The 25,818-nt window shown below is 42.6% G+C and overlaps 1 protein-coding gene across 1 annotated transcript in view; it reads left to right on the forward strand.

Moving 5' to 3' along the window:
• The window catches only part of LOC126088269 (trissin receptor-like), a 197,475-nt gene that overhangs the window by 53,227 nt on the left and 118,430 nt on the right, over nucleotides 1-25,818 (forward strand). The window contains exon 4 of the mRNA XM_049906400.1: nucleotides 5,613-5,870. Coding sequence (XP_049762357.1) covers nucleotides 5,613-5,870 — 258 coding nt within the window. The remainder of the gene's footprint in view (nucleotides 1-5,612; nucleotides 5,871-25,818) is intronic.

Raw genomic sequence — 25,818 nt, forward strand, 5'->3', positions numbered from 1 at the left:
GTGTCTTGGGTCTTTTCACCTGTCTGACAATTTCTTCTTCATCTGGGTTAACGACCATTTTATTTTTATTTCAAACTATCTCTCTAAATTTCTTGAGTTTTTCCACCAAAGCGTCTCTTACAAAGAGATATTTCAGAGAGAATTACAATTAAGCTAGGTATACCTCCTTACTAAACAGCAGTAACCAAAAACGGAAGGGTGACCACCTGTGAGATTGTAAATGGTATACAGTCTTTCGCACTGATAAAGGCCTGAACAGTTCTCGGAAGAAATGTCGCTACGATATATTCATTATTCTGGACAAGTTATGTATCTAGCAGCAGTTCACTAATTAATGTTTAGGAAATAATTCGCTCTCCTTTGTTGCTGTTTCTTGTAAAATGCAAACGCAGGACAGCCGCACTACCTTTCACCAGCTCTCTGTCGCCCATTTCGAGGCCATACTGTGGCCTGCGTAGATATTCATGATGTGGAAATCTGTTACCCTTAATGTTGATGAAAATAATGGATCGTTTTCGCAAATGATGTTTTATGTAATTACTTGCGAATGGTTTTTGTCTCAGTAGATTAACTTCAGACCAATCGGTGGCACTGAGACTTTATAAAACTTCTGCGAGGGAGCTGAGGAAGTACACATCTATACACCTTACACAGAAATTCATATACAATAAAATTACGTCAGCTATTATACTGTAACGCTAATTCTCACTTTTTAGTTGTTATAAAGGGTTTTTAATCCATTTGTCAATTATCTTTGATTTTTATGCATTTTGCCATGTTACGTGTTATACATTCGTTATTTGTCATGTTTCAATGCTCATTAGTTTCTTCACTCATTACGGAGAGGGCGACAGAGTGACACCTCTACACTGTGTTGATAAAAGTAATGGGATACCTCCCAACAACGTGTCGGACCTCGTCTTGTACCGGGTGGTGCAGCAACTCGACGTGGCATCGACTCAACTAGTGGTTGGAAGTCCCCTGCAGAAATATTGAGCCACGCTGCCACTATAGCCTTACGTAATTGCGAAAGTGTCACCGGTGCACGATTTTGTGCAAGAACTGTTCGATAAGATTCATATCGGTCGACCTGGGTGGCCATATCTTTCGCTCGAGCTGTGCAGAATGTTTTTCAAACCAATCGCGAACAATTGTGAGCCGGTTGCTTGATGCATTGTCATCCATAAAAATTCCATCGTTGTTTGCTGCAAATGGTATCCATATACCCGAACATAGCCATTTCCAGTCAATGATCTGGCCTGGTGGATCAGACGACCTAGAACATTCCAAGTAAACACAGTGCTCACCATTATGAAGGCACCACCAGAGTGCACAGTACCTTCTCGACAACTTGGATCCATGTCTTCGTGGGGTGTACACCACATTCTGACGCTACCATCAGCTCTTATTATTGAAATCGGCTCACCTGACCAGGCCACAGTTTTTCAGTCGTTTTGGGGTCCGAACGATATCGTCACGAGCCCACGAGAGGTGCTGCAGGCGATGCCGTGCTGTCAGCAAAGTCGGTCGTCTGTTGCCATACCCGTTAACGCCAGATATCGCCGCACTGTCCTAACGGATACGTTCGTCGTACGTCAGACAATGATTTCTGCGATTACTTCACGCAGTATTGCTGACATACCTAAACGATCGCCGCTGCTGTCGGTCGTTAGTGAAGACAGTCTGCCACTGCGTTGTATGGGATGAGAGGTAACGCCTGAAATTTGGTTCTCTCGCCACACGCTTGACACTGTCTCGGAATACTGAATTCACTAACGATTTCCGAAATCGAACGTTCCGTACTTGGGGCTCCAGCTCCTATTCCACGTTCAAAGTCTGTCAATTCCCGTCTTGCGGCCATAATGATGTCGGAAACCTTTCCTCATGAATCACCTGAGTAAAAATGACAGCTGTACCAATACAGAGCCCGTTTGTACCTTGTGTACGTGATATTACCACCATCTGTATGGAGGCATTACGTTATTCCATGACTTGTCATTTCAGTGTACGATTGCAGCTAGAACCAGCTCGTGGTTCCAGCTAATTTGGTATTGTCAGTATATCGTCTGTATGAGACACCACTGGAGATCATACAATAGTAATTTCCTGGTGAATAAACTATAAACTACGAATTCCTTTCAATAAAACTGAGCCGTGTTCTCCTACCTCTGGTACATCGCCAGAGGGTGCCACGGTGCTTAGCGTGGCATCGCTGGCGGCTTTCGGAGAGAGAGGAGGTACTAGCGTACGGGCAGTTGGTGGTAGGTGTCCTGCGTGGACGGCCGCGTTTCCGACAGAGCGACGGTGATTGTTCAATGAGCGTAAAGTTGAAATTACTGTTATAACCAAATACGTCGTTGTTCTGTGATTACTAATAACTTGGCCAGATTACTACCTTCCGACAGAGCGCCGTTGAGTGTTCAATCACTGTACAGTCAAAAATACTGTTAACAAATGTTTTACAGCCACTAGCAATTGAACTCTTTGCTTGTGACTTGGTTGATAACAAAGTTTTAGGTTTTTAATATATATATATGAGTCATCTAACATTACCGCTGGATATATTTCGTAAACCACATCAAACAGACCGAACGTGAGGAGAGAGGGGCCATCATTTCATCATTTGCTGCACACAATTGCAATCTCTGGCGTAATGAATGTCGTACACGCCGCAGTACATCTGGTGTAATGTCGCTGCAGTCTGCCACAATACGTTGTTTCATATCCTCTGAGGTTGTAGGCACATCACGGTACACACGGTACATCATGGCCACCACATTGAACATCTATTGGCCTGACATGTCGGGATACACTCTATTCCACTCCGTAATTGAAAACGGAAACCACGTGTGTACGTGTACCTCACCCCTCATGGTAATGTACATGTGCGTCCGTGAAAAAGACCAATAAAAGGGAGTCAGCATGTGGACGTAATGTGCTGGTCCAGTCTCTTCTGTACCTAAGGTCCATCACCGTTCCCCTTGGATCCCTACGTAATTCGGTGCTCTCCGATACACACGATCGAACAGCGGAGGAGTGGTACTCAAGCGTCAACTTTACGTTACGATATCTTCGGATGTAATTAACATTTTACAATGCAACAAACGGTACTGATTACGTATTTGTTTATATGTTCAGATGTGCTAACAAAACTAACGCGGTTCCATTTTAAAAAACGTAGGTTTGCGTTAAAAAACATACTTCCGTGCATTTTTGTATGGTTTGTATTAAACAATTACACTAGCCCCTCTCTTCACGTTCAGTCTGTGGAATCGGTTCGTCAGTATTTGATGTGGTTTACGAAATATATCCAGCGGTAACGAGGTGACTCACCCTGTATATATATGAGCCCCTTCTACGCATGAATATGTTGGGTCGCAACAGGTCTGGCGACTGATTATTAGCGTTTCCAGAAAGATAACAAAGTTCTAGTTATATATATCTCACGAAATAAGCATCAAACGAAAAAAATACAAAGAACGAAACTCTTCTAGCTTGAGGGGGAAACCAGATGGCGCCATGTAGGCCCGCCATCTAGCGGGCCAACCATAGCGCCATCTTGTTTCCCCCTTCAAGCTAGACAAAATTTTGCGTTTCACGCTTATTTCGTGAGATATTTGGCCCAGTCACGATCAATAGACCACCATATATACAATTGGCCATTAAAATTGCTACACCAAGAAGAAATTCAGGTGATAAACGGGTATTCAGTATTCATTGGACAAATATATTATACTAGGACTGACATGTGATTACATTTTCACGCGGTTTTGGTGCATAGATCCTGAGAAATCAGTACCCAGAACAACCACCGCTGGCCGTAATAAAGGCCTTGTTACGCGTGGGCATTGAGTCAAAAAGATGGCGTGTACATGTACAGTTGCCCATGCAGCTTCAAGACGATAGCACAGTTCATCAAGAGTAGTGACTGGCGTATTGTGACGAGCCAGTTGCTCGGCCACCATTGACCAGACGTTTTTAATTGGTGAGAGATCTGGAGAATGTGCTGGCCAGGGCAGCAGACGAACATTATCTGTGTCCAGAAAGGCCCGTACAGGACCTGCAACATGCGGTCGTGCATTATCCTGCTGAAATGTGGGGTTTCGCAGGATTGAATGACGGATAGAGCCACGGATCGTAACACATCTAAAATGTAACGTCCACCGTTCAAAGTTCCGTCAATGCAAGAGGTGACAGAGACGTGTAACCAATGGCACCCCATATCATCAAGCCGGGTGATACGCTACTATAGCGATGACGATTGCACGCTTCCAATGTGGGTTCACCGCGATGTCGCCAAACGCGGATGTGACCATCATGATGCTGTAAACAGAACTTGGATTCATCCGAAAAAATGACGTTTTGCCATTCGTGTACCCAGGTTCGTCGTTGAGTACACCATCGCAGCGCTCCTGTCTGTGATGCAGCCTCAAGGGTAACCGCAGTCATGGTCTCTGAGCTTATAGTCCATGTTGCTGCAAACGCCATCGAACTGTTCGTGCAGATGGTTGTTGTCTTGCAAAAATTCCCAATCTGTTGACTGAGGGATCGAGACGTTGCTGCACGATCCGTTACAGCCATGCGGATAAGATGCCTGTCTTCTCGACTGCTAGTGATACGAGGCCGTTGGGATCCAGCAAGGCGTTCCATATTACCCTCCTGAAATCACCGATTCCATATTCTGCTAACAGTCATTGGATCTCGACCAATGCGAGCAGCAATGTCTCGATACGATAAACCGCAATCGCGATAGGCTACAATCCGACCTTTATCGATGTCGGAAACGTGATGGTACGCATTTCTCTTCCTTGTGCGAGGCATCACAACAACGTTTCACCGGGATACGCCGGTCAACTGCTGTTTGTGTATGAGAAATCGGTTGGAAACTTTCCTCATGTCAGCACGTTGTAGGTGTCGCCACCGGCCCCAACCTTGTGTGAATGCTCTGAAGAGCTAATAATTTGCATGTCACAGCATATTCTTCCTGTCGGTTAAATTTCGCGTCTGTAGTACGTCATCTTCGTGGTGTAGCAATTTTAATGGCCAGTAGTGTGTGTGTGTGTGTGTGTGTGTGTGTGTGTGTGTGTGTGTTTGTGTGTGTGTCTTTGGTTACAACAGGTCTGAGAATTAACTTAACATTATTGAGAATTGTGCCCCATTTGTTGATTTGACTGTGTAGTGACCAAAATTTTGGTATATCCTTTTACATACATTCTTCCGACTTAAGTGTTGAGAAGACAAGAAACGTCGATATTTATGATCATTGCAGGGCCAGCAACATGCATCGGAAGATGTTCCGCACCCAACCGTGATCTATTTCGCTGTACCTTGGGCGCGTAATTAGATTGAGAGAATTGCCTATTCTGAGGTGCGCCACTCGCTATCTTTGTCGGAGCCTGTATTGCTCGATGCCCCGGCACTTGGCCTAGCCCTCCCACGTACATTCCTACTTAACGATAAATCCAGACTTTAGTAGGCCCATATCAAAAATGTAGAGTTGTAAAATTTACGACGGTTTATTAACAATCTAACGTTTTTGCCCCTTTAGTTTTCTACGGTTCAAGGACCCTCTGCTGTAGTTGCTGATGGAGCCTTCTGCACTGTGCGGGCAGGCGGTGGTGGCGTGGGCGTGGCTGCTGGCGGCCGGCTACTCGTCGCCGCGGCTGCTGTGGATGAAGACGGTGCGGCTGGGCAATCAGACGCTGTGCGCCCCGGACCGGTCGCGCTACGACCAGGGCCTGCTGGACGGGCTCACGTTCGGCCTGCTGTACGTGCTGCCGCTCGCCGTCATGCTGGCGCTCTACTCGCGCATCTCCGTGGCGCTCTGGCGCAGCAGCCGCGGTCTCTCGCCGGCGGGGCACTGCCACCAGGTACCGTAGCCTCGACCACCTGCTGTGCAGGCGTACCAACATTGCCCCTGTATATTGACTTTTGCTGCTTGCACCCAATGAAAATCAAAATTTATAAATCCTGTGCCTCCAGAACCTCTCCATTTGCTAGTTTAGGATCAGAGGAACAGTTTAAAACAAGTGACGCACACATACTTTCGCGGCGTAATGATTTAGTCATCAGACCTGCCTGGGTAGCCGAGAATGCTAATGCGCTGCTTCCTGGACTCGGGTAGGCGTGCCGGCCCCGAATCGAATCCCCCCGGCGGACTAACGACGAGGGCCGGTATGCCGGCCAGCCGGGATGTAGTTTTTAAGCGGTTTTCCACATCCCACTAGGTGAATACTGGGCTGGTCCCCACGTTCCACCTCAGTTACTCGACTCGCAGACATTTGAAAACGTTCGCACTATTTCATAGCTTACTCTAGACGCATGCAGCTGGGGTACACTAATTCCGTCCTTAGGGGTTCGGGGTGGCGACAGGAAGGGCATCCGACCACCCTCTGACACTAACATTGCCAGATCCATAGTAACTAGGCCGACCTCGCTTTGAAGCGGGACAATGGCCCAAAGAAGCCGATGATGAATGGTTTAATCATCAGATATCACGCATGCAGCAGTACGACATTTCTCGGCAGTATACTTTTCGCCTATCTTCAAAGTGAGTTGATAGAATGAAGCAACTGCATTCACACTTTAAAGATGAGAGCTGCGCCACAATGCCTAAGGTCACACAGATCGCAAGGGTAAATGGTCCAGAATGGAATTTTCTCTCTGCAGCGGAGTGTAAGCTAACATGAAACTTCAAGATCACAACTGTATGCTGCACTGAGACACGAACTCGGGATCTTTGAGGACGGGACATGAGTCGTGCTTGGGTAGCTCAGTCAGCCAGCAAGGTAGCTCAGCGTGTTGGCTGACTGCCCCTGTAATTAAAAAAAAATAAAACAAACTGATTGAAAGGATCAAAGATGAAGTTGAACGGGTTTCATGTGACATCCACCTCGACTAAACCCAACGAACAATAACGAACAAAATTGACGAAAAAAGCGAAAGAAAAGTAGGGTCAGCACCTGCCTGAAAAAGGCGGAGGTCCAGCACACAGTTATAGTCTGCAAGGAAGTTTCGTATCAGCACGCAATCGGCTACAGAGTGTTAATTTTGTTTTGGAAACATCCTCCGGCTGTGACTAAGCCGTGTCTCTGCAGTAGCCTTTCTTCCAGGGATGCTAGTACTGCAAGTTTCGCAGGAGAGGTTCTATGAGGTTTGGGAGGTAGGAGACGAAGTACTGGCGGAAGTGGAGCTGTGAGGACGGGTCGTGAGACAAGCTTGGGCAGCTCAGTCGGTACAGCACTTTCCTGCGAAAGGCAAGGGTTCCGATTTGTCGGTGCAATAAACAGTTTTAATCTGTCAGGTAGTTTCAGAGTAAAAGATGTTGATTTGTGTCAAATACCGCAAATCTAGCGACATCTTAACGAGTCGAAGTTATGGTGTTTCTTTTTTTTCTCATCTGTATGCTGCATGAGAATGTTGAAACTGTAGCGTCGACTTCATCTAGGACTCGGTACTGAAGGATTTGATTAGTAGGTAGCGGTTTCAGCCTGGACAAAGAATGGAATGTGGAGCTTTCTTCGATATACTCAGAAAGACGTCGCCACTATGCTGCATATCTCTGTATCGATCGAGCATCGGACCACAATTTCAGTTCACACAAAGCTCCATTCCTTCTGTACTCTTCGACACAAGCGCAGAATTTAAAATAACGGATGTAAGTGCTGTTTCTGCCGTCTGTCACTTCACGCGGCAGATGGGGGAAAGGCTATGATCGAAACATTTTTTGATGAAGTGCAATTTCTGCTGCTGCACCCCCGAACTCTAATGGATCGGCCCAAAATACGCTTTCCACTAACTACGTGTCTCTGAAGTTTGTTGGACCCGAGGTGAGCTAGGAATGAAACAATAAGGCTTATGAAATTAAAATCGTAAGTTCGTAGGCTAGAGTCAGTTAACGTAAATATTCCTTGTATGGTACCAATCATATCACACAGTAACCGTCACTGAATAAAACTTACTTTTCAGGCTCGACTTTGGTGGTCATTTTCTTGGTATGTTGGTATAGTGTACTATCCGGGGTCTGTTTCATTTTTCCATGACGTCTTTACTAAGAATGACATCGCGCTACAATTCAGGAAGACCATTTAAGATGTTGCCTCCTATGGTGGACGGAGTGAGAAATTCTAATTTATTTAGTGGGGTGAAAGGAGTGGCGATCTGCTGTTGTCCATAGCCCAAAACAGTGTAACCCATGATTTGTAGTCATCGACAAAGGGAGAGTATAGCCCTGTTTCCCTCGTGCGAGCCCTGGGTCGTTGTTTGTTCTATCCGTACGACTCTTACGATGACAGCGAGGATGGTACGAAGCTACAGCCAAGCTCCTTATCACATATTATGGTGTTTTAATATTGGAATGGTGTGTCGTCCACCACTGGTGGCTTCTACTGCCCAAGCAGAATGTGACTTTCGTGCACCAAGATGCATGTCGCAAGTACCATACCGCTCTCGCCGATAAATACTTATTTGCTATCACTGCAGTCACAGTCCGCCTTGTAAACGACGGAAGGATGCAGAGCATCTATACTGTCCCTTGTGGAACCTAACTCATTCTGGAGAATACGGTTGCTGTAGATGGTCGTGAAATCAAGCGAAAATGTTTTCCTATTCTGTCACACACTCTTTACGCATTCTGCTGGCTGCCGTTTATCTATGTCCTGCCGGTAGTTCGTTCTTTTATTGCTTGCCATTACTCTGCATATAAATTTAGGAGTATAGACATTGTCGCAAAGCGTTCTCCTCACCCGTTTAAGTTCAGATGTTAAATTGTGAACATTACTTATATGCTGTGGTTGACTGATCAGAGGTTGGATGACAGTCCCTCTGTGCCGGGATTGTGGTACGATTTTGCATGTAAATACCTGTCCGTATGTGTTTGCTTCCAAATACTCAAGTCATAGCGTACCATCGAATATCATTTACGCTTTCACATCTAGGAATGGGACTGCACAATGATATCTACTAACTGCAGCATAACCTGAATCTTTCTGCTCAGGGTGTTCAGATAAGAACCCTCTGCAGGTCTCATTCCTCGTAGAGAGTATATCGTTCACGTGTCTGAAACAACATCGTGGACGTTCTGAAGCTAAACTGCCGTTACAAATATTCAGTGGGACAATTGATAACAGCAGAGCTCAAATCCTTGTGCTGCAGGAAACCAGTATAATAAAGGTAATCACACCTTGCACCGCAAGACTAGTTATACAAACGATTTTCCGGAATTGTGACATGTCTCGCTCATTAGAGTGGTCATGATTAAATGTCAATGGATCATGGACAAACAAGGTACACCAGTGGACTCAAAGGAAAGTCACTAAAGCCATGTCCGAAATGTTATATATTTTGTACAAGAAAATATGGCTCGAAACTGAAAAACGTTTTATGTTAAAAAATAAATTTGCACGAAATGAAACCAACGTATTAAAAAATAAACGCAGTGTCTTAAAAAACAGTGCTCAGACGCTGAAAGCCAAAGCAATACGACTTCTCCATTGGAAAGCAATATAACAGCGATTCTGCATGTCATAGATCCTAAAAGACCTTCACACCTTCCTGAATGTATGTGGCACCAGATGGCTGTGTACAGGTGACTCAGTATCCATACATCACAGCCCAGTGTTCAGTGGGCGAGTTTGGAACTGGCGCTCGATATCGTCTTTCCATAAAGATCAGGCAAATTGATGGCCGAACATCAACGAGAGTTCGCTGCAATATTCCTCAAACCGCTGTAGCATCATATGGACTTGGGAGATCAGCGGTTATCCTGCTGGAAGATGCTATCTGCCTCGGGAAAGACCTCAAGCATGAGGGAACGCAGCTGGGCCGATATTATGTTCACGTAGCCCACAGCTGTCAAGGCGCCTTCGCTCACTATCACAGGCCTCATGGTAGCCCAGGTGAATGTGCCCTATAGCATAACACTGCCTCCACCGACCTACACTACTGGCCATTAAAATTGCTACGCCAAGAAGAAATGCAGATCATAAACGGGTATTCATTGGACAAATATATTACACTAGAACTGACAAGTGATTACATTTTCACGCAATTTGGGTGCATAGATACTGAGAAATCAGTACCCAGAAGATCAAACTCTGGCCTTAATAGCGGCCTTGACACGCCTGGGCATTGAGTCAAACAGAGCCTGGATGGCGTGTACAGTTACAGCTGCCCATGCAGCTTCGACACGATACCACAGTTCATCAAGAGTAGTGACTGGCGTATTGTGACCAGCCAGTTGCTCGGCCACCATTGACCAGACGTTTTCAATTGGTGAGAGATCCGGAGAATGTGCTGGGCAGGACAGCAGTCGAACATTTTCTGTATCCAGAAAGGCCCGTACAGGACCTGCAACATGCGGTCTTACGTTATCCTGCTGAAATGTAGGGTTTCGTAGGGATCGAATGATGGGTAGAGCCACAGGTCGTAACACATGTGAAATGTAACGTCCACTGTTCAAACTGCCGTGAATGCGAACAAGAGCTGACCGAGACGTGTAACCAATGGCACACCATACCATCAGTCTGGGTGATACGCCAGTATGGCGATGACGAATACAAGCTTCCAATGTGCGTTCACACGGATGCGACAAACATGATACTGTAAACAGAACCTGGATTCATCCGAAAAAATTACGTTTTGCCGTTCGTGCACCCAGGTTCGTCGTTGAGTACACCGTCGCAGGCGCTCTTGTCTGTGATGCAGCGTCAAGGGTAACCACAGCCATGGTCTCCGAGCTGATAGTCCATGCTGCTGCAAACGTCGTCGCACTGTTCGTGCAGATGGTTCTTGTCTGTTGACTCAGGGATCGAGGCGTGGCTGCACGATCCATTGCAGTCATGCGGATAAGATGCCTGTCGTCTCGACTGCTGGTGATACGAGGCCGTTGGGACCCTGCTGAACCCACTGATTCCACATTCTGCTAACAGTCATTGGATCTCGACCAAAGCGAGCAGCAATGTCGCGATACGATAAACCGCAATCGCGATAGGCAACAATCTGACCATTAACAAAGTCGGAAACATGATGGTACGGCCGGCCGGTGTGGCCGTGCGGTTCTAAGCGCGTCAGTTTGGAACCGCGTGACCACTACGGTCGCAGGTTCGAATCCTGCCTCGGACATGGATGTGTGTGATGTCCTTAGGTTAGTTAGGTTTAAGTAGTTCTAAGTTCTAGGGGACTGATGACCTCAGTAGTTAAGTCCCATAGTGCTCAGAGCCATTTTGAACCATGATGGTACATATTTCTCCTCCTTTCACGAGGTATCACAACAACGTTTCAGCAGGCAAAGTTGGTCCACTGATTTTTGTATATGAGAAAACGGTTGGAAACATTCTTCATGTTAGCACTTAGTAGGTGTCGCCACCGGCGCCAACCTTGTGTGAATGCTCTGAAAAGCTAATCATTTGCATATCACAGCATCTTCTTGCTGTCGGTTAAATTTCGCTTCTGTAGCACATCCTCGTGGTGTAGTAATTTTAATGTCCAGTAGTGTAAATAAGTCGCATGATTCAAAAAAATGGCTCGGAGCACTATGGGACTTAACTTCTGAGGTCATCAGTCCCCTAGAAATTAGAACTACTTAAACCTAACTAACCTAAGGATATCACACACATCCATGCCCGAGGCAGGATTCGAACCTGCGACCGTAGCGTTCGAGCGGTTCCAAACTGTAGCGCCTAGAACCGTTCGGCCCTCTGGCCGGCCGTCGCATGATTCGAACAGCCGTTAGCCTAGGTACAGCATATTAGGACTTAACCTTCGTCATGCTGCGGAGGCCCATATTCAACAATTTGCGCTGATCGCTATAGTCGAAAACATTTTACTCGTCGTTCAACTACTGACCATAGATGATAACGGTAGTAGTTGCCGAATAGCCTACTGGTTTCGCTGTTTAGCGACATGTTCGTTCCAAGGCGCTGCTGCCCTTTGACAATGTGCCATATGACCATGGACTTACCCTTATCGTCGCTAGACTGAGTCTCCAGTTGTCTCTGCCCCGTTTATTTACTTTCCTCGCCGCGTTACGTGCCCTTTACACCGACTGGTGGCTTTCGGCCTTATGGCGGATAGAGGTTATTTGTTTGGCCTCATCAGTGTGAGTTTCAAAATCATAATTGTTCATATACTCTTCTACCTGGGTCATCCGACGTCAGACAAATCCTGTCAGTGAAGGTTCCATTCCAAGTGTTGCCTCTCACATCTTCTCTGACCTATCCTCACTGTGGTGAGGTTTTCGTATTGTTGCTTTCTGCAGACCTATAGGGCCTAATGTGATGGCATGGAGACGGTTTGTGTACTGTCGGCTAGACAGAGACCTCCTAGTGACCTCTAAAAACGAAGCAGGCTATTACGACACCTTCTCCTCAGGGAAGCTAAAAGCTATAATTTGGAGGCAGCGTTAATCAGCTCGTGCTGTTCATCATGGATGGTCACTACTGTGTAGATCTTCGTTATTTTGTGTCTCACGAAACGTTCACTGTTACTACGGTACTGCTACAGTGTACTCCACATTCAGCGGCCAACCTCCCGTATTAATAGCCGTTCTTATGATAAAGAAGCTATGCACTTCAGGCGTAAAGTTGAAACGAGGCTTTGAGGCCGACAGACAGCCGACAAGTAGTATTGTTCTTCACACCACCTCTCGTTCCCCACACGGGAGGCGATGAGATGCAGTATTTTCACACCGCCACATCTCGTCACATGAAACACTGATTTGAGTAACGGAAGAGGCCAAGAGCCATTTATTTGTCAATGTATAGTAAATAACTACGCATTGTAATAATGTATTTTAACGATTTACAAGGAGAAATGAATCCAGCGCCACTGACGCGCCTAAGAAACCATAGACTAATTCAACGCGCATATTAAAACGTCGATATTAAAGACAGACTCTGAAGTCACTTGAGTATTACAAAAAACAAGCGCGCAACGCATCGTCACTGCCGGACGATATCTCTGTCTTTTTATCTCCTGTATAATAAGGACGCACCATTACATAGACGTCATTACAAGATTTGTAATTTTTTTAAATTTGTTGATAAATACTGTAATTTTGTTGCGTGTGTGACTATAATGTGTGAAAAACACAGAGTGGTTAATGAATGGACATTTCTACGCGATTACTAAACTTTTCAAACCACTCAAGCTCAGTCATTGTTATTGACGTAAGTGTTAACATGTTATATGTACGTCTAAGTTCGTAATTAAAATGTCAAATACTCTAAATTTGTATTTGCTTAATCATTTACATTCTATGTGCCAAGTTGCCGTGTTTTTTTTTTTTTAACACACAAACAGAGCCAATCGTTGATTCGCGACTCCATGTGGTCTTGTGCACTACGACCAGATAACAGGTATACTTGAAAAAAGAGACAGCATTGGTCGTATATTTTTTACTATCGCAAAATCGATTGTCTGTCACTGAGTGACCATCTTCAGTGCTAGAAGTTAAAAATTTTTTCACATTACGATCAGAGAGTACAACATAGAAAATCACAATTACATCTGCAAATGAACATAACACTTGTTAGAAACAAACCTGTATTGTATAACTTAAATTAGGATGCACTGTTGTCACTAAGCTTACGGCAATCACATAGACTGAGGTCGCTGTTTACCTGCACTTATTCAGCAGTCCTCGGTGTGACGGGCCTTGACACGCCCTCTATGTGACATGTGTCACGTGAAGACATAGTATTACTGGTTTTGCGAATTATTAACACTAACTAACTCTTGTACTTTAGTGAATGGTGTAGTAATTCAAATTTAAAATGTACGTACAACACATAGCAGACGCAGGGGAATATCTAAAATACATTGGCGTATTGTTTTTAAACAATAAAACATAAAATAGATCGATGATAAGTTGTTAGAGTGCAGAACATATAAAAAGCAAAAGATAATGCAAAAGAATAATAAATGAATAACATAAAAAGAGGCGTAACACAGGTTTTTTAAAAAACATAATACCCACCATCTGGCGTGGGAAGTCAGAAGTACAACGTTCGTAATTTATGTAACAAACGTTAATACCAAGGAGTCAAATATATAAAAATAATAACGTTAATACCAAGGAGTCAAATACATAAAAAATAATAACAGTACGAAACTGCCGTTACTTAATAATTAAAATGCCGTGCAAATATAAGGTGCGAACAAGTAGTATACATCAATCATCGAGAAACCATCATGAGGAAGGACAAGTAATAGTGTCACTTATACCAAAATATACATCGTACTTTAGAGAAATTAAACATAGACTATGCACTATATCCAGCTACGAGAACACATATAATGGCCGCTATTTCAACTATCTCAACACATTGACACACATGTTTTCAGTTTGTTTTAATAACATTACTAATTTGGGTTTTATAAAAGATGCTTCTTCCTTTTTTGTTCTGTAATTTGCAGAACTTATGGACGCCTACTGAACATAATTTTACTACAGTCGACATCTCGTAGGCGTTGACACAAAGTAATACAAACCGGTTATCACTTTACGTAATTATTTTTAAGGTATGTTAACAATTCCTTTGCTATTTGAGTAAGTGCTGGATACTACACCATTCACTAAAGTACAAGAGTTAGTTAGTGTTAATAATTCGCAAAACCAGTAATACTATGTCTTCACGTGACACATGTCACATAGAGGGCGTGTCAAGGCCCGTCACACCGAGGACTGCTGAACAAGTGCAGGTAAACAGTGACCTCAGTCTATGTGATTGCCGTAAGCTTAGTGACAACAGTGCATCCTAATTTAAGTTATACAATACAGGTTTGTTTCTAACAAGTGTTATGCTCATTTGCAGATGTAATTGTGATTTTCTATGTTGTACTCTCTGATCGTAATGTGAAAAAATTTTTAACTTCTAGCACTGAAGATGGTCACTCAGTGACAGACAATCGATTTTGCGATAGTAAAAAATATACGACCAATGCTGTCTCTTTTTTCAAGTAGAGCCAACCGTGCCCGACGTGTCATTGTGTGGACAGAACAGTCGAGGCCGACTTTAACATACTCCTCCCCCCTCTTGCAATATTCGTCAAACTGTTTTAAACTGGTCCTTAGGTACATTTTCATTGCGAGTGACGTCCGGGAATTTCTTAGCAAACTTCTCTAATCGCACGTCGCTCGCACAAAGCTTCACTGTTCCACAATAGTACGCGACACTTCCTAAACGGGAAAGGGAGCCAAGCAAGTATATGTCGCTGCCCCTTCTCAATCTGATGCTTAAATAATAATAATAATATTTCCTTACATCAGACACCGGAGACACAGTTCAATCGACGGAGTTACGCTGAGAATGCTTGCTTACGCTTACCTCAATTAATAAGGTGGCCCGTGTCAGGAGGTGGGTGGTGAGTGCGAATGGCCTCACTCTCAATTTCAAACATAATCAGTTCTGTACATCTAGAGGTACTACACCACTGGTAAGTGTAACACATAGTGACAAAATTATAAGCAGGGTGTAAAGTTAAAAATTTTTGGTTTTCCATGTTGATGAGATTTTAAAAGGGGAGAAGTACATTTTGGAACTCCTAAAACAATTTAGGACAGTTGCATTTGCACTTAGGATAATTGCAGCTCTTAGGGACAGACAAATCAGTAAGTTGACATATTTTGCATATTTTCATTCAATAATGACATATGGAATAGCGTTGTGGGGCAACTCATGTTCCAGAAACAAAGCCTTTATTGATAAAAACCGTGCTGTAATAATAATATCTGGTGCTTATCAAACAATTACTTTGTAGACATCTGCTTAAGGAATCACTCATTCTGACTAATAATTCACAGCGTGTTTATTCTCTCATCATATTTTCTGAAAATAATCCACTCCAGTTCAAAAGGGACAACACTGTGCAAAATTACAATACCAGAAGAAGAAATGAGATTAACTACTCCACATTAAGATGGTATTTAGCACAAAAAGAGGTGCACAATGGTTGCAACCAATAATTTCGCCTCGCGGTGTAGCCGAGCGATTTAAGCTTAGGGACCGATGACCTCAGGAGTTTAGTCCAATAAGACTTACCACATATTTCCAACATTTTTTATAACTTACCACGGAGTCTTAACACGTGACAGACACAAACTAAAATATTAAAACAATCACAACTCATTGTATTCTGCAGAAGAATTTTTCTTGATGTAGTAAAAAGTTGTAAATGATCAGCCTGTAACCATATTTACAATTTAATTTGTTTTTTGGATGTAAAATGACTCGTTCCGCATCATTATGTTATATCGTGCTAATGATCCTTGAAACATGAAACTGACTTCATCGACGCACCAGCGATTTGGTAGGCGCCTGATTTACACGCTTTCAAGTGACGCTCACTCACTGCGAGTAGTCGATTTTGAAGTCAAAGTCGCTCATGTAAAATGGGCTACAATCAATTGGTGAATGATAAAAGCTTACTAGCCCTACCAACATTTCAAAGACAAGCTAAACACGTTTTTTGTAATCTTTCCTTTCACCTCTGCCACATCCCTGGTCCTGGGAAACTGTTTGACGCTTGTCCTATCACGAGCATAATAATCAAAAGGGAGCCGCTGGCGCTCCATTAAGTGAAAGATCCGTTGACAAGCCATTCAAAAATAGCGAATCGTAGTAATATCTGTTGCTTTTTAGCTTGCAGTGAGATCAGCCAGAGTCGTATCGTGGGAAGAATATGTCTCAAACAATTTCCTGGCTGCTCTTATTTAGAGTAGTTTCCGTATATCATTTCTAGACCCTCCCTTAGCAAGTCAGCAGTGATCTCTTCATACACCCTTTTTGAATCTCAGCTGCAGCTCACCTGACGGCCATACTGCTTTAAAATATTGCCTTAATTTGTTCCTCGTATTGGATACATAATAAATAAGTGTATAATAAGAAGGGAAGAAAGAATCTGTTGATTGGCATACACGAAATAATAACTAAAAAATACTAGAACTAAAGGTGGATTAAAGCGTAAAGAGTTTAAAGGTTTCTATTACAAACAAGGTCATGAGGAACGTCTGTGATAAATTTACTCTCAAAACAGCGATTAAAAGAAATAAACAATTAATAAATCATAGCTAGACATAGAACTATCAGGAATATGTCCCACAAACGTACAATTCTCCGTCCGACCAGGCCTCAGAATTCCCAACGGTACCGACCGGCCGCCGTGTCATTCTCAGCCCACAGGCGTCACTGGATGCAGATATGGAGGGGAATGTGGTCAGCACATCACTCCCCTGACCGTGCGTCAGTTTACGAGACCGGAGCCACTAATTCTCAATCAAGTAGCTCCTCAGTTCTCCTCGTAAGGGCTGAGTGCACCCCGCGTAACAACAGCGCTCGGTAGACTGGATGGTCACCCATCCAAGTGCTAGCCCAGCCCGACTGCGCTTAACTTCGGTAATCTAACGGGAACAGTTTTTACCACTGCGGCGAGGCCGTTGGCTAGAAATATACAACACTGGAAGTAATATAGAACACAGGACATACCGGTACCACACAATGAACAATTCATATAGAAAGACGCCAATGACTATTAAACTTTTTATTTCCACTACTGCAATTTCGACCCTAGGGCCATTGTCAAGTGCAGGTGTTTTGGCTTTAACCATGTCAACTTTATACAAGCTGACACATTTGTATAAAGTTGACATGGCTTAAAGCCAAAAGTCTGCACCTGATAATGGCCACAAGGCCGAAATAGCAATGGTGGAAATAAAAAGTTTAACAGTCACTAGCGTAAACATGATGTCTTTAAAAAAATTTTTACGTGACTGTGAATTCCAGTTATGAAAAGTTAATTCATATAGACTTCATTTAAGCATGGAATTTATTATTTGCGCTTTTATAAAAAGTTGAATGTAGTCCAACCTGAGTTCTGTCAAGCGAATCATTTTCGTCGAATCAAAGTGCAATATTACGATAAAAGCGGCGCTGACATGTGATACTTGCTGTAACACTAACATTTTATATGAATACAAGTTAGTAACAGTATTCATCGTCTCAATGATCAAGTTATTTTATTAACGTTTCATCGGATTAATAAAGGAAATGAATTTATTGTATGAACTCAGGACCATTGTGAATATTTTGATAATAAAACCGTCTAGATTGCTTATTAATATTTCTTTATTTATTACGACTTTTCGACTGCTGCCATCGACAGATACGAAAAAGCTTAGGAGTTATCAAGGAAGGTTCTGTGTCAGTACCATAATCTTTGTCTAATCGCGTCAATTAATTCCCCGACTAGGCAAAGGTTTTTATACTAACACAGAACCTCCTTTTAAAAGTTCTAAGCTTTTCGATGACTGTTGATGGTTTCAGTCGTAGTAAGTAAACAAATTTTAATAAGCGGTCTGAGCGGTTTTATTCACAAAAGAATGTTTTATTGGCCACTGAAGATTTTGTCTGTACAAGTCGATGTAGTATAACTCATTGGACAAAAATTTCAATAACCAAAGAGTGAATGCAGTATTTGGTGTTGTGTGTCTTCCAGTGTGTGTTGTCAGTATCCGACCATTCCATAATTTCTATTGACTTTTCTTGTCAATGTTTTCCAGTAGTTGGCATTTATTTGCATTGGACATTGAATTTGAGGCACAATCAGTTTCAGTTAATTTGATGTGGTATAGCACCTCAATATTTTTTGTTGAAGCAAACTATCTTCTGATTTTCCTTTGCAATTAACTCAGTCTTAATCCCATAGAAACAAATGTGTTACCATTTGTGGGTTAGATCACCAACTTTCCAATGGAAAAGAAGCTTCTACGTGGTTGAAATACTTAAACCTCCCATCTGAATGAAGATGGGGAAGGTCCCTCACCTGCCAAGGAACGTTATTTAAAAAATGGCAAAGCATCTGGGTGGCACAGCAAAAGTCGCTGGCCAAGGCAAATAGGGTTCCACTTCACCGTGAGTGGGCGGCTTCTTTACATCAAAAGCAGGAGCCAGGCGGCAGGGAAACGGGTTAAACGGCACAGCGAAAGGCCTCTTAATTGGACAGAGTAGAGAGGAGTTGCATTTACTTTGGAAAACCTAGTTCCCGGCGTAATTTTCTGGGCCTGAAGGTTGCATCGTCCAACAAAATTTAATCAGTTCTCTTTATCATTTATGAGAACAGCAGTATTCTTGTTTACGGTAAAGCTATGAAAATGATGATTAGGATGGAAAACTACCTGAAATTTTGGTTATTTCAACATTACATAAATAATAGATTAATACGAGTCAGTAATGCAAGTCTAAGTTTCGTATCACCCTGTTTGATAAGAGAAAACCAATGACACAGATGAGAGCCATAGGAACAGTCTCGAAGAGACTAAGACACTAGCGGTGAAAACATTGTGAACAAAGTCGATACACAATTACTATGCATGTAACAATACGAAACAGTTATTTGGACAGTTGTCTTATGAAGGCCAAGAAACATAAGTGGTTTTTTGAAAGAGACTGAAAGAACAATAATAATAATAAGACCGTGATAAGCGCATGTTACACCGTAAAGCGACAGACAAAATCTCTAGGCTTAAGAAGCAATGTAATGGAATACAGAATCCGTGATGGAGTTTTTAGTGCGATATCGTACTAACAGTCTTAACAAGACAAAATACAAATGTTGTTTAAAATAGCTTATAATAATAGGGTCCTCACGTAAATGTAATGTGAACATCATGCTAGGAATACGTATTCCGTGGAAGAAATGCTACATGTAAAATCAAGTAAATAAAAGTGTCAGATGAATTGTCAAAACAAAAATGATTACAACAGTTAAAAAACGTCATCTCACGTGAAAGCCGTATATAGATTCTCTATATCAGGTATGTATTATGTAAGGAAGTGATTATACATGCGTAAAACTTTACGATTAAGATAAAACATTACAGAAAATGAAAGTAACCAAGCATATGTAACATGATCAAGGTCTAACACCAATACACACTCACGTAGAAACTGGCTAAGTAGTCTGCTTAATGACATGGTTAAAAGATGTACACGTCGCAGTTGAGTTTTTCCTTTCTTTTTTTTTGTAAGTCCCCAGAATTAATTTTGTACTCACCAGAAAAAGTAAACGAATTAATATGCTGACTTTATGTCGCATAGTACTGACTAAAGTATTTTTAGTGCAAATACCTACGCTCACTTCAGTGTTGTGATTATTCTGTCAGACATAAGAGAGGTGTATGGCGGAGAATCTTATCAACATTTTTCTTCTTTTCATAAAGTAACATCCTTATCCCAGATGTCGAGTTTCGGACGTTATTTTGTCCATTATACTAGACGAATATCCGTTATTGACAGTTATGTGTCTCAAGACAAAAAAAAATGGCTCTGAGCACTATGGGACTTAACATCTGTGGTCATCAGTCCCCTAGAACTTAGAACTACTTAAACTTAACTAACCTAAGGACATCACACACATCCATGCTCGAGGCAGGATTCGAACCTGCGACCGTAGCGGTCACGCGGTTCCAGACTGTAGCTCCTAGAACCACTCGGCCACCCCGGCCGGCTTCTGAAGACAAGTTCTTTGTGTTCAAGGGGAATACTAACCCATCTGTGGCACCTTTTTTGGGGGGGGGGGGGGGGTCTTAAGTCTTTTGACTGGCTTGGTACGGTCAGCCCCGAATTTCTCTCCTGTGCCAAACTCTTCGTCTCAGTTATTTGTTGGATACACTCCAATCTACGACTTTCCTTACAGTCTTGTACCTCTACAGCATTTTCTAGTACCGTGGATGTTACTCCCCGATTTCTTAACACTTGTCATACCTTCCTGTACGTTTTTGTTGTCAGTTTTTCCGCAAGTTTCTCTCCTCATCGGTTATGTGAAGAACCTCCTCATCTTTTATGTTATGTCCAACTAATTTTCAAAATTCTGCTAAACCATCGCATCTCAAAAGATGGTTTTCCCACAGCCCATGAGACACTTCTACCTAATGCCGTGCTCCAAACGTACGTTCTCAGAAATTTGCTGTCACGACCACTTTATAAGTTACTGATGATGATGATGATGATGTTTGGTTTGTGGGGCGCTCAATTGCGCGGTTATCAGCGCCTGTACAATTTCCCAATCTTTGCTCAGTCCAATCTCGCCACTTTCATGAACTCTGATGAAATGATTAGGACAGCATAAACACCCAGTCATCCCGAGGCAGGTGAAAATCCCTGACCCCACCGGGAATCGAACCCGGGACCCTGTGCTGGGAAGGCGATAACGCGACCGCGAGACCAATAGCTGCGGACTAAAGGTTACTGAGATTCATGTAATTATATCATCCCATTCGTTTCCTGTAAATATCAACAAAACCTCTTAAAGACTAAACAAAAGTACATAAAAAGTAAGAAACTATTGGCTTCAGGCTGCAGTTAAAACAAGAAGGAATATGTTCAGACTGCCGTTGAGTGATCATCAAGTTTATTGTAACATGATCTATTCAAGGCATCCAGTCTCATGTTCAGATCTACTTGATCACACACATAAAATCGGTGTGAGTTACGCTTACCTGAGGCACGCGTCTTGCTGCTGTCGATTGCAGAAATGTGAACTATATGACCACTCGCAAAGTGACACGCTTAATGTCCGGCCACAAAAAATAATTGGCGATAGTAACACGTGGCCCTAAGATAAACATACCACACGTCGATTTCATATACACGTCTAAAAGCCTGGAAATTCATCATGTTACAATAAAACTGAAGATTATTTAATGACAGTTAAGGCAAAGTCATTAAGACAAAGCCATTCTTTTCTTCAATTTATCATTGGATTGCATATCCATGTTTACGTCAACGTTGGAAAGTATACACTTTCAGCTCTCCATTAATTCCTCTGGATACCTAACAAACTCCACAGACTTTGTCTCACGAAAGATGTTACTAACACCTCTGCGGCAAGGGATATAGCAGAGAGTTCTTATTACAGACGAAATAAGTGTCGTTTCCCTAACAAATTTTTATTTTCCAGTAACAGGGAGTTTGTCAAATACAGAAAGGAACAGGCGGTACATTTTGATACCTCACAACAACGGTTGGGATAATTTAAGGAAAAACACATGGAAGGCGGACCTACATATTTCGTCATTTTTCACGTCATGGAATACACTTTATTGCTTAACAGAAAATTTTATGATTACAGATTAAAAACCTTGTCAAAAAACGAATAACAACGCTCACAATAATTTAAAAATCTTGAACAGGATAAATTCATAAATAAGATTCTTTAACAATTTATAGTATTAAGAACAGAGCTTAAAACCATGAATATACATATGTTCCCAAAAGCAAGTCAGAAGTGACACCAACTAGGTGTGACTGCAAGCTGGTTCAACAAACTTAGTTTTACCAGCAAAATGAATTACAAATGATTGCCACTAAAAGTACTACTAAAAGTACTAGCAATTTACAACCATGGAGTAAACTTTAAACAAATACGCAAGACACACCCAAAATACAGAAAGGATAACAAGTCAGGCCACTGACTGTGGCTGCTGGAAAGCCCTTACAATTTACAAACCATAATAAAACCCCTTGAGCAATAAAATCCGCAAGCCACCAAAGTACAAGAAAAGCTGGGAAGGCATACAATTTAAATGTAACTGTCAACTGGTACACACCAGCATAAATATTAATAATGACCCTTAAATAAATATACAATCCCTCAAAATACAAGAAAGGTGACAAGTTACGGCAGCCAGTTATCACAACAAACTGGAAGATACCATCTTAGTATATATATAGTTAGGCTCACAGGCCACTTGACCATCTTCTTCTTCTGTGCGAATGCACAAACAGTGCCCGAACTCTTACGGGAATCGGCAACGCGCCGCGAGTAATGAGTATAATGGGCGGGGGCACTACGAATGTAGTGCGGGACAATACGTTGAGAATGTGGGTTTCGCGGGACGCATGCCAGAGATAAATCCTTGCAGTCGCGCTATCCTCTGTATCCTCGGTGGCTCAGATGCATAGAGCGCCTGCCATGTAAGCAGGAGATCCCGGGTTCGAGTCCCAGTCAGGGCACACATTTTCATCTGTCCCCTTTGACGTATGTCAACGCCTGTAAGCAGCTAAGGGTGTTCATTTCAAAGTAATTTAAACTGGAAGCCGCCACGTGAATTTGACAGCGATTGGAGTTAGCTAATGACTGAGGACAAAAGAACTCAGCACCTCATTTTCAAAAGTGTAAGCCTTTAAAATTTAACATGCTCCAGAAGTAGCAAATGGGGTCATCAAGATTTAAACAAGTTGTTAAAGGACAGGTATAGTCACAAGGAGCATCAGACTTCCATAACACACCTTAAGAATTGTGTGCTTGCTCATCTCCCAATATATGGATAGATCAAGGGTTCCGGAATTAAATGGGCTACACTCCGCCATGGCAAGTACAAAATCGATCAAATTTACATAACTTGAGCTGAGATAGACCCCTGGCTGTGGGAAACCTAGACGTCGAGTGACGACGGAAGTAACGCCGCAGCAGGAAGGAAACACGTGTCTGCTCCTGACCCAGGAAAAAGGAAAGCGTCGTCCGCTGCCAGAACTACCCTGCCAGCATCCATCAGAAAGGAAATAGTAAGCTGCTCAAATAAGGTTACAAACGACAGTATCTAAGATATAGCAAATATTAATTTACTGCCGAAGTGGCTACACTACAAGTCATGACTTGACTCTCCTTAATATTACATGAATATTGACGACGTAAACTACAACCACCAGCAAATCCAAATACCAGGGAGCACTCTCTTATAACAGTGCATTACCTTCCACACAGACTACATTGTAGTCTCAGTTACATCGACTCAATTTACAACAGGGATTATTCATACATTTGCAATGAGTATGATTCCGCTCAGGTACGAAGGAGCCATGACTTCCAGGATTCCACGCAGGACAGTTATTCCCTGCAATCCACGCAGGTGATCAACAGGTGATGTAATGTTTAAGCCCATAGTTGGCCCAGTGCTTGCTTATCAGGCTGCATGCAGCATGAGGTGCCCGCAACTCGCCACTATCAATAGATAATCTAGCCGAGAGAACAAGAGTGCCGCAGAAACCAACTCAACAGCCATATGGCCTCCCGCTAACTGCCAGGACGATGGACCACCAAACCCAACAACACACTCCTCGACCAAAGACCCTAACCCTGATTAATGACCAGGATCGACATCAGTTGTTAGTGGCGCCAGCGAGGAGACAACCCTTCCAAAACTAGAGCCGCCATGGCGCACATTTGAAACTTTACGTCGGTATTCGTGGGAAAACTCAAATGGAACAATTCGTAGCACGTTAGCAACGTGGGTCCAGAAACGTGCTGCCACATACCAGAGATTTGTGCTAACTGGGAGAAGTCAGCGTCTTACGTAACTTCCGTCTTGGCCACGTCTGCCGTGCGTGCAATGTCGGGCGAACAGGGTTAAATATGACACTGATATAAAATAATGCAACGGAAATGCTATGATCCAGTCCGGCTACAGGTAGAAGTGACGTGCATTATATGAACAAGAAATCATTTTTCACCTCCATATTACATCTGACACACTTTCTCATTAATTTTGCGTTGTGTGGAAGTGGATTAACGTGACGTTAAATGGAAATATTTGCAAAACAGATTACATTCATAGCGATAGGTAGTTATGGGGAGCAATAAACAATGTTGCACATACAAGTTGGCGCTGATTACAAATGAAATTACAGTCTCTTAGTTACAATGTGTATATACAGAACGAATCAGTATTCTACCGCGTTTGATGTGGCCCTCCACATTTCCCTAAACATTTTTGTACAATACTTTCTTCTGTTACCCATAGTGTCTTCGCAGCTGCCTTCTTTGTACCTACGTTCTTTTCCCCACGTCTGTGATTGCCTTTTTCAGAGATGTCCATTCCTCTTCAACTGAATTGGCTACCGAGCTATGCCTAACAGCAGTATCTGTAGCCTCAGAGAATTTCCACTGTATCTCTTCATTCCTCAGTTCTTACGTAACCCACATTTTTGGCCATTTATTCTTTCTGATGGTTTTCTGAAACCTCAGCCTACTCTTCATCACTACTAAATTGTGATCTTAGTCTGTATCACTTGATGCAATAATTTACCAACAGCCGTATGTATTGTAGAAATTTATTTTATGAACATAAGAAGTTCATAAAATAAATTTTTACAATACATACGGCTGTTTGTTAATTATTGTGCATGGGGGCTTAATTAATTAAAATGCCAATTTTTAGTAGCTGTATGTTCGGTTACGAAGTCTCGCAACCGGTTGGCCCTGAGTAGTATTAGTACGCAATCTGACTGCATAGAATAACAATAAAGAATGAAAGGAAATTTCCGTTAACACAGTTCATTAATTAAGTCCCCAGCAACTATAAAAGCTACGAAACAACATAGCACAAGTGTAACTGTTCTGTGTGTGGAAGTGTGATTCAACGTACACACCTGGCACGGTTCTTCCTCAATACGACAAGTTATTTTAAACACCATTTACAATGAAGCAATAAAAAAACCAGAAATACTATAACTGCACATAGAAACCAGAATTACAGTCAAATACATGAACACAAGCCAGATGCTTTGTTGACTGAATCTGTGACCAAGAGGCATTGTTACTTACGAAATTTGAAATAAAAAAATTTTTAGTTACCTTCACGTATATTGACGAAAAATACACTGTGATCATTGCAACATCCCCAATCAAACAGCATCTGCCGTCTCGTCCAACAGAATGACTGCACACGACATGCCCTCGACTACACTCCTGGAAATTGAAATAAGAACACCGTGAATTCATTGTCCCAGGAAGGGGAAACTTTATTGACACATTCCTGGGGTC

Source organism: Schistocerca cancellata, chromosome 6 (genome assembly GCF_023864275.1).
Source record: "Schistocerca cancellata isolate TAMUIC-IGC-003103 chromosome 6, iqSchCanc2.1, whole genome shotgun sequence".
Classification (NCBI taxonomy): Eukaryota; Metazoa; Arthropoda; class Insecta; order Orthoptera; family Acrididae; genus Schistocerca; species Schistocerca cancellata.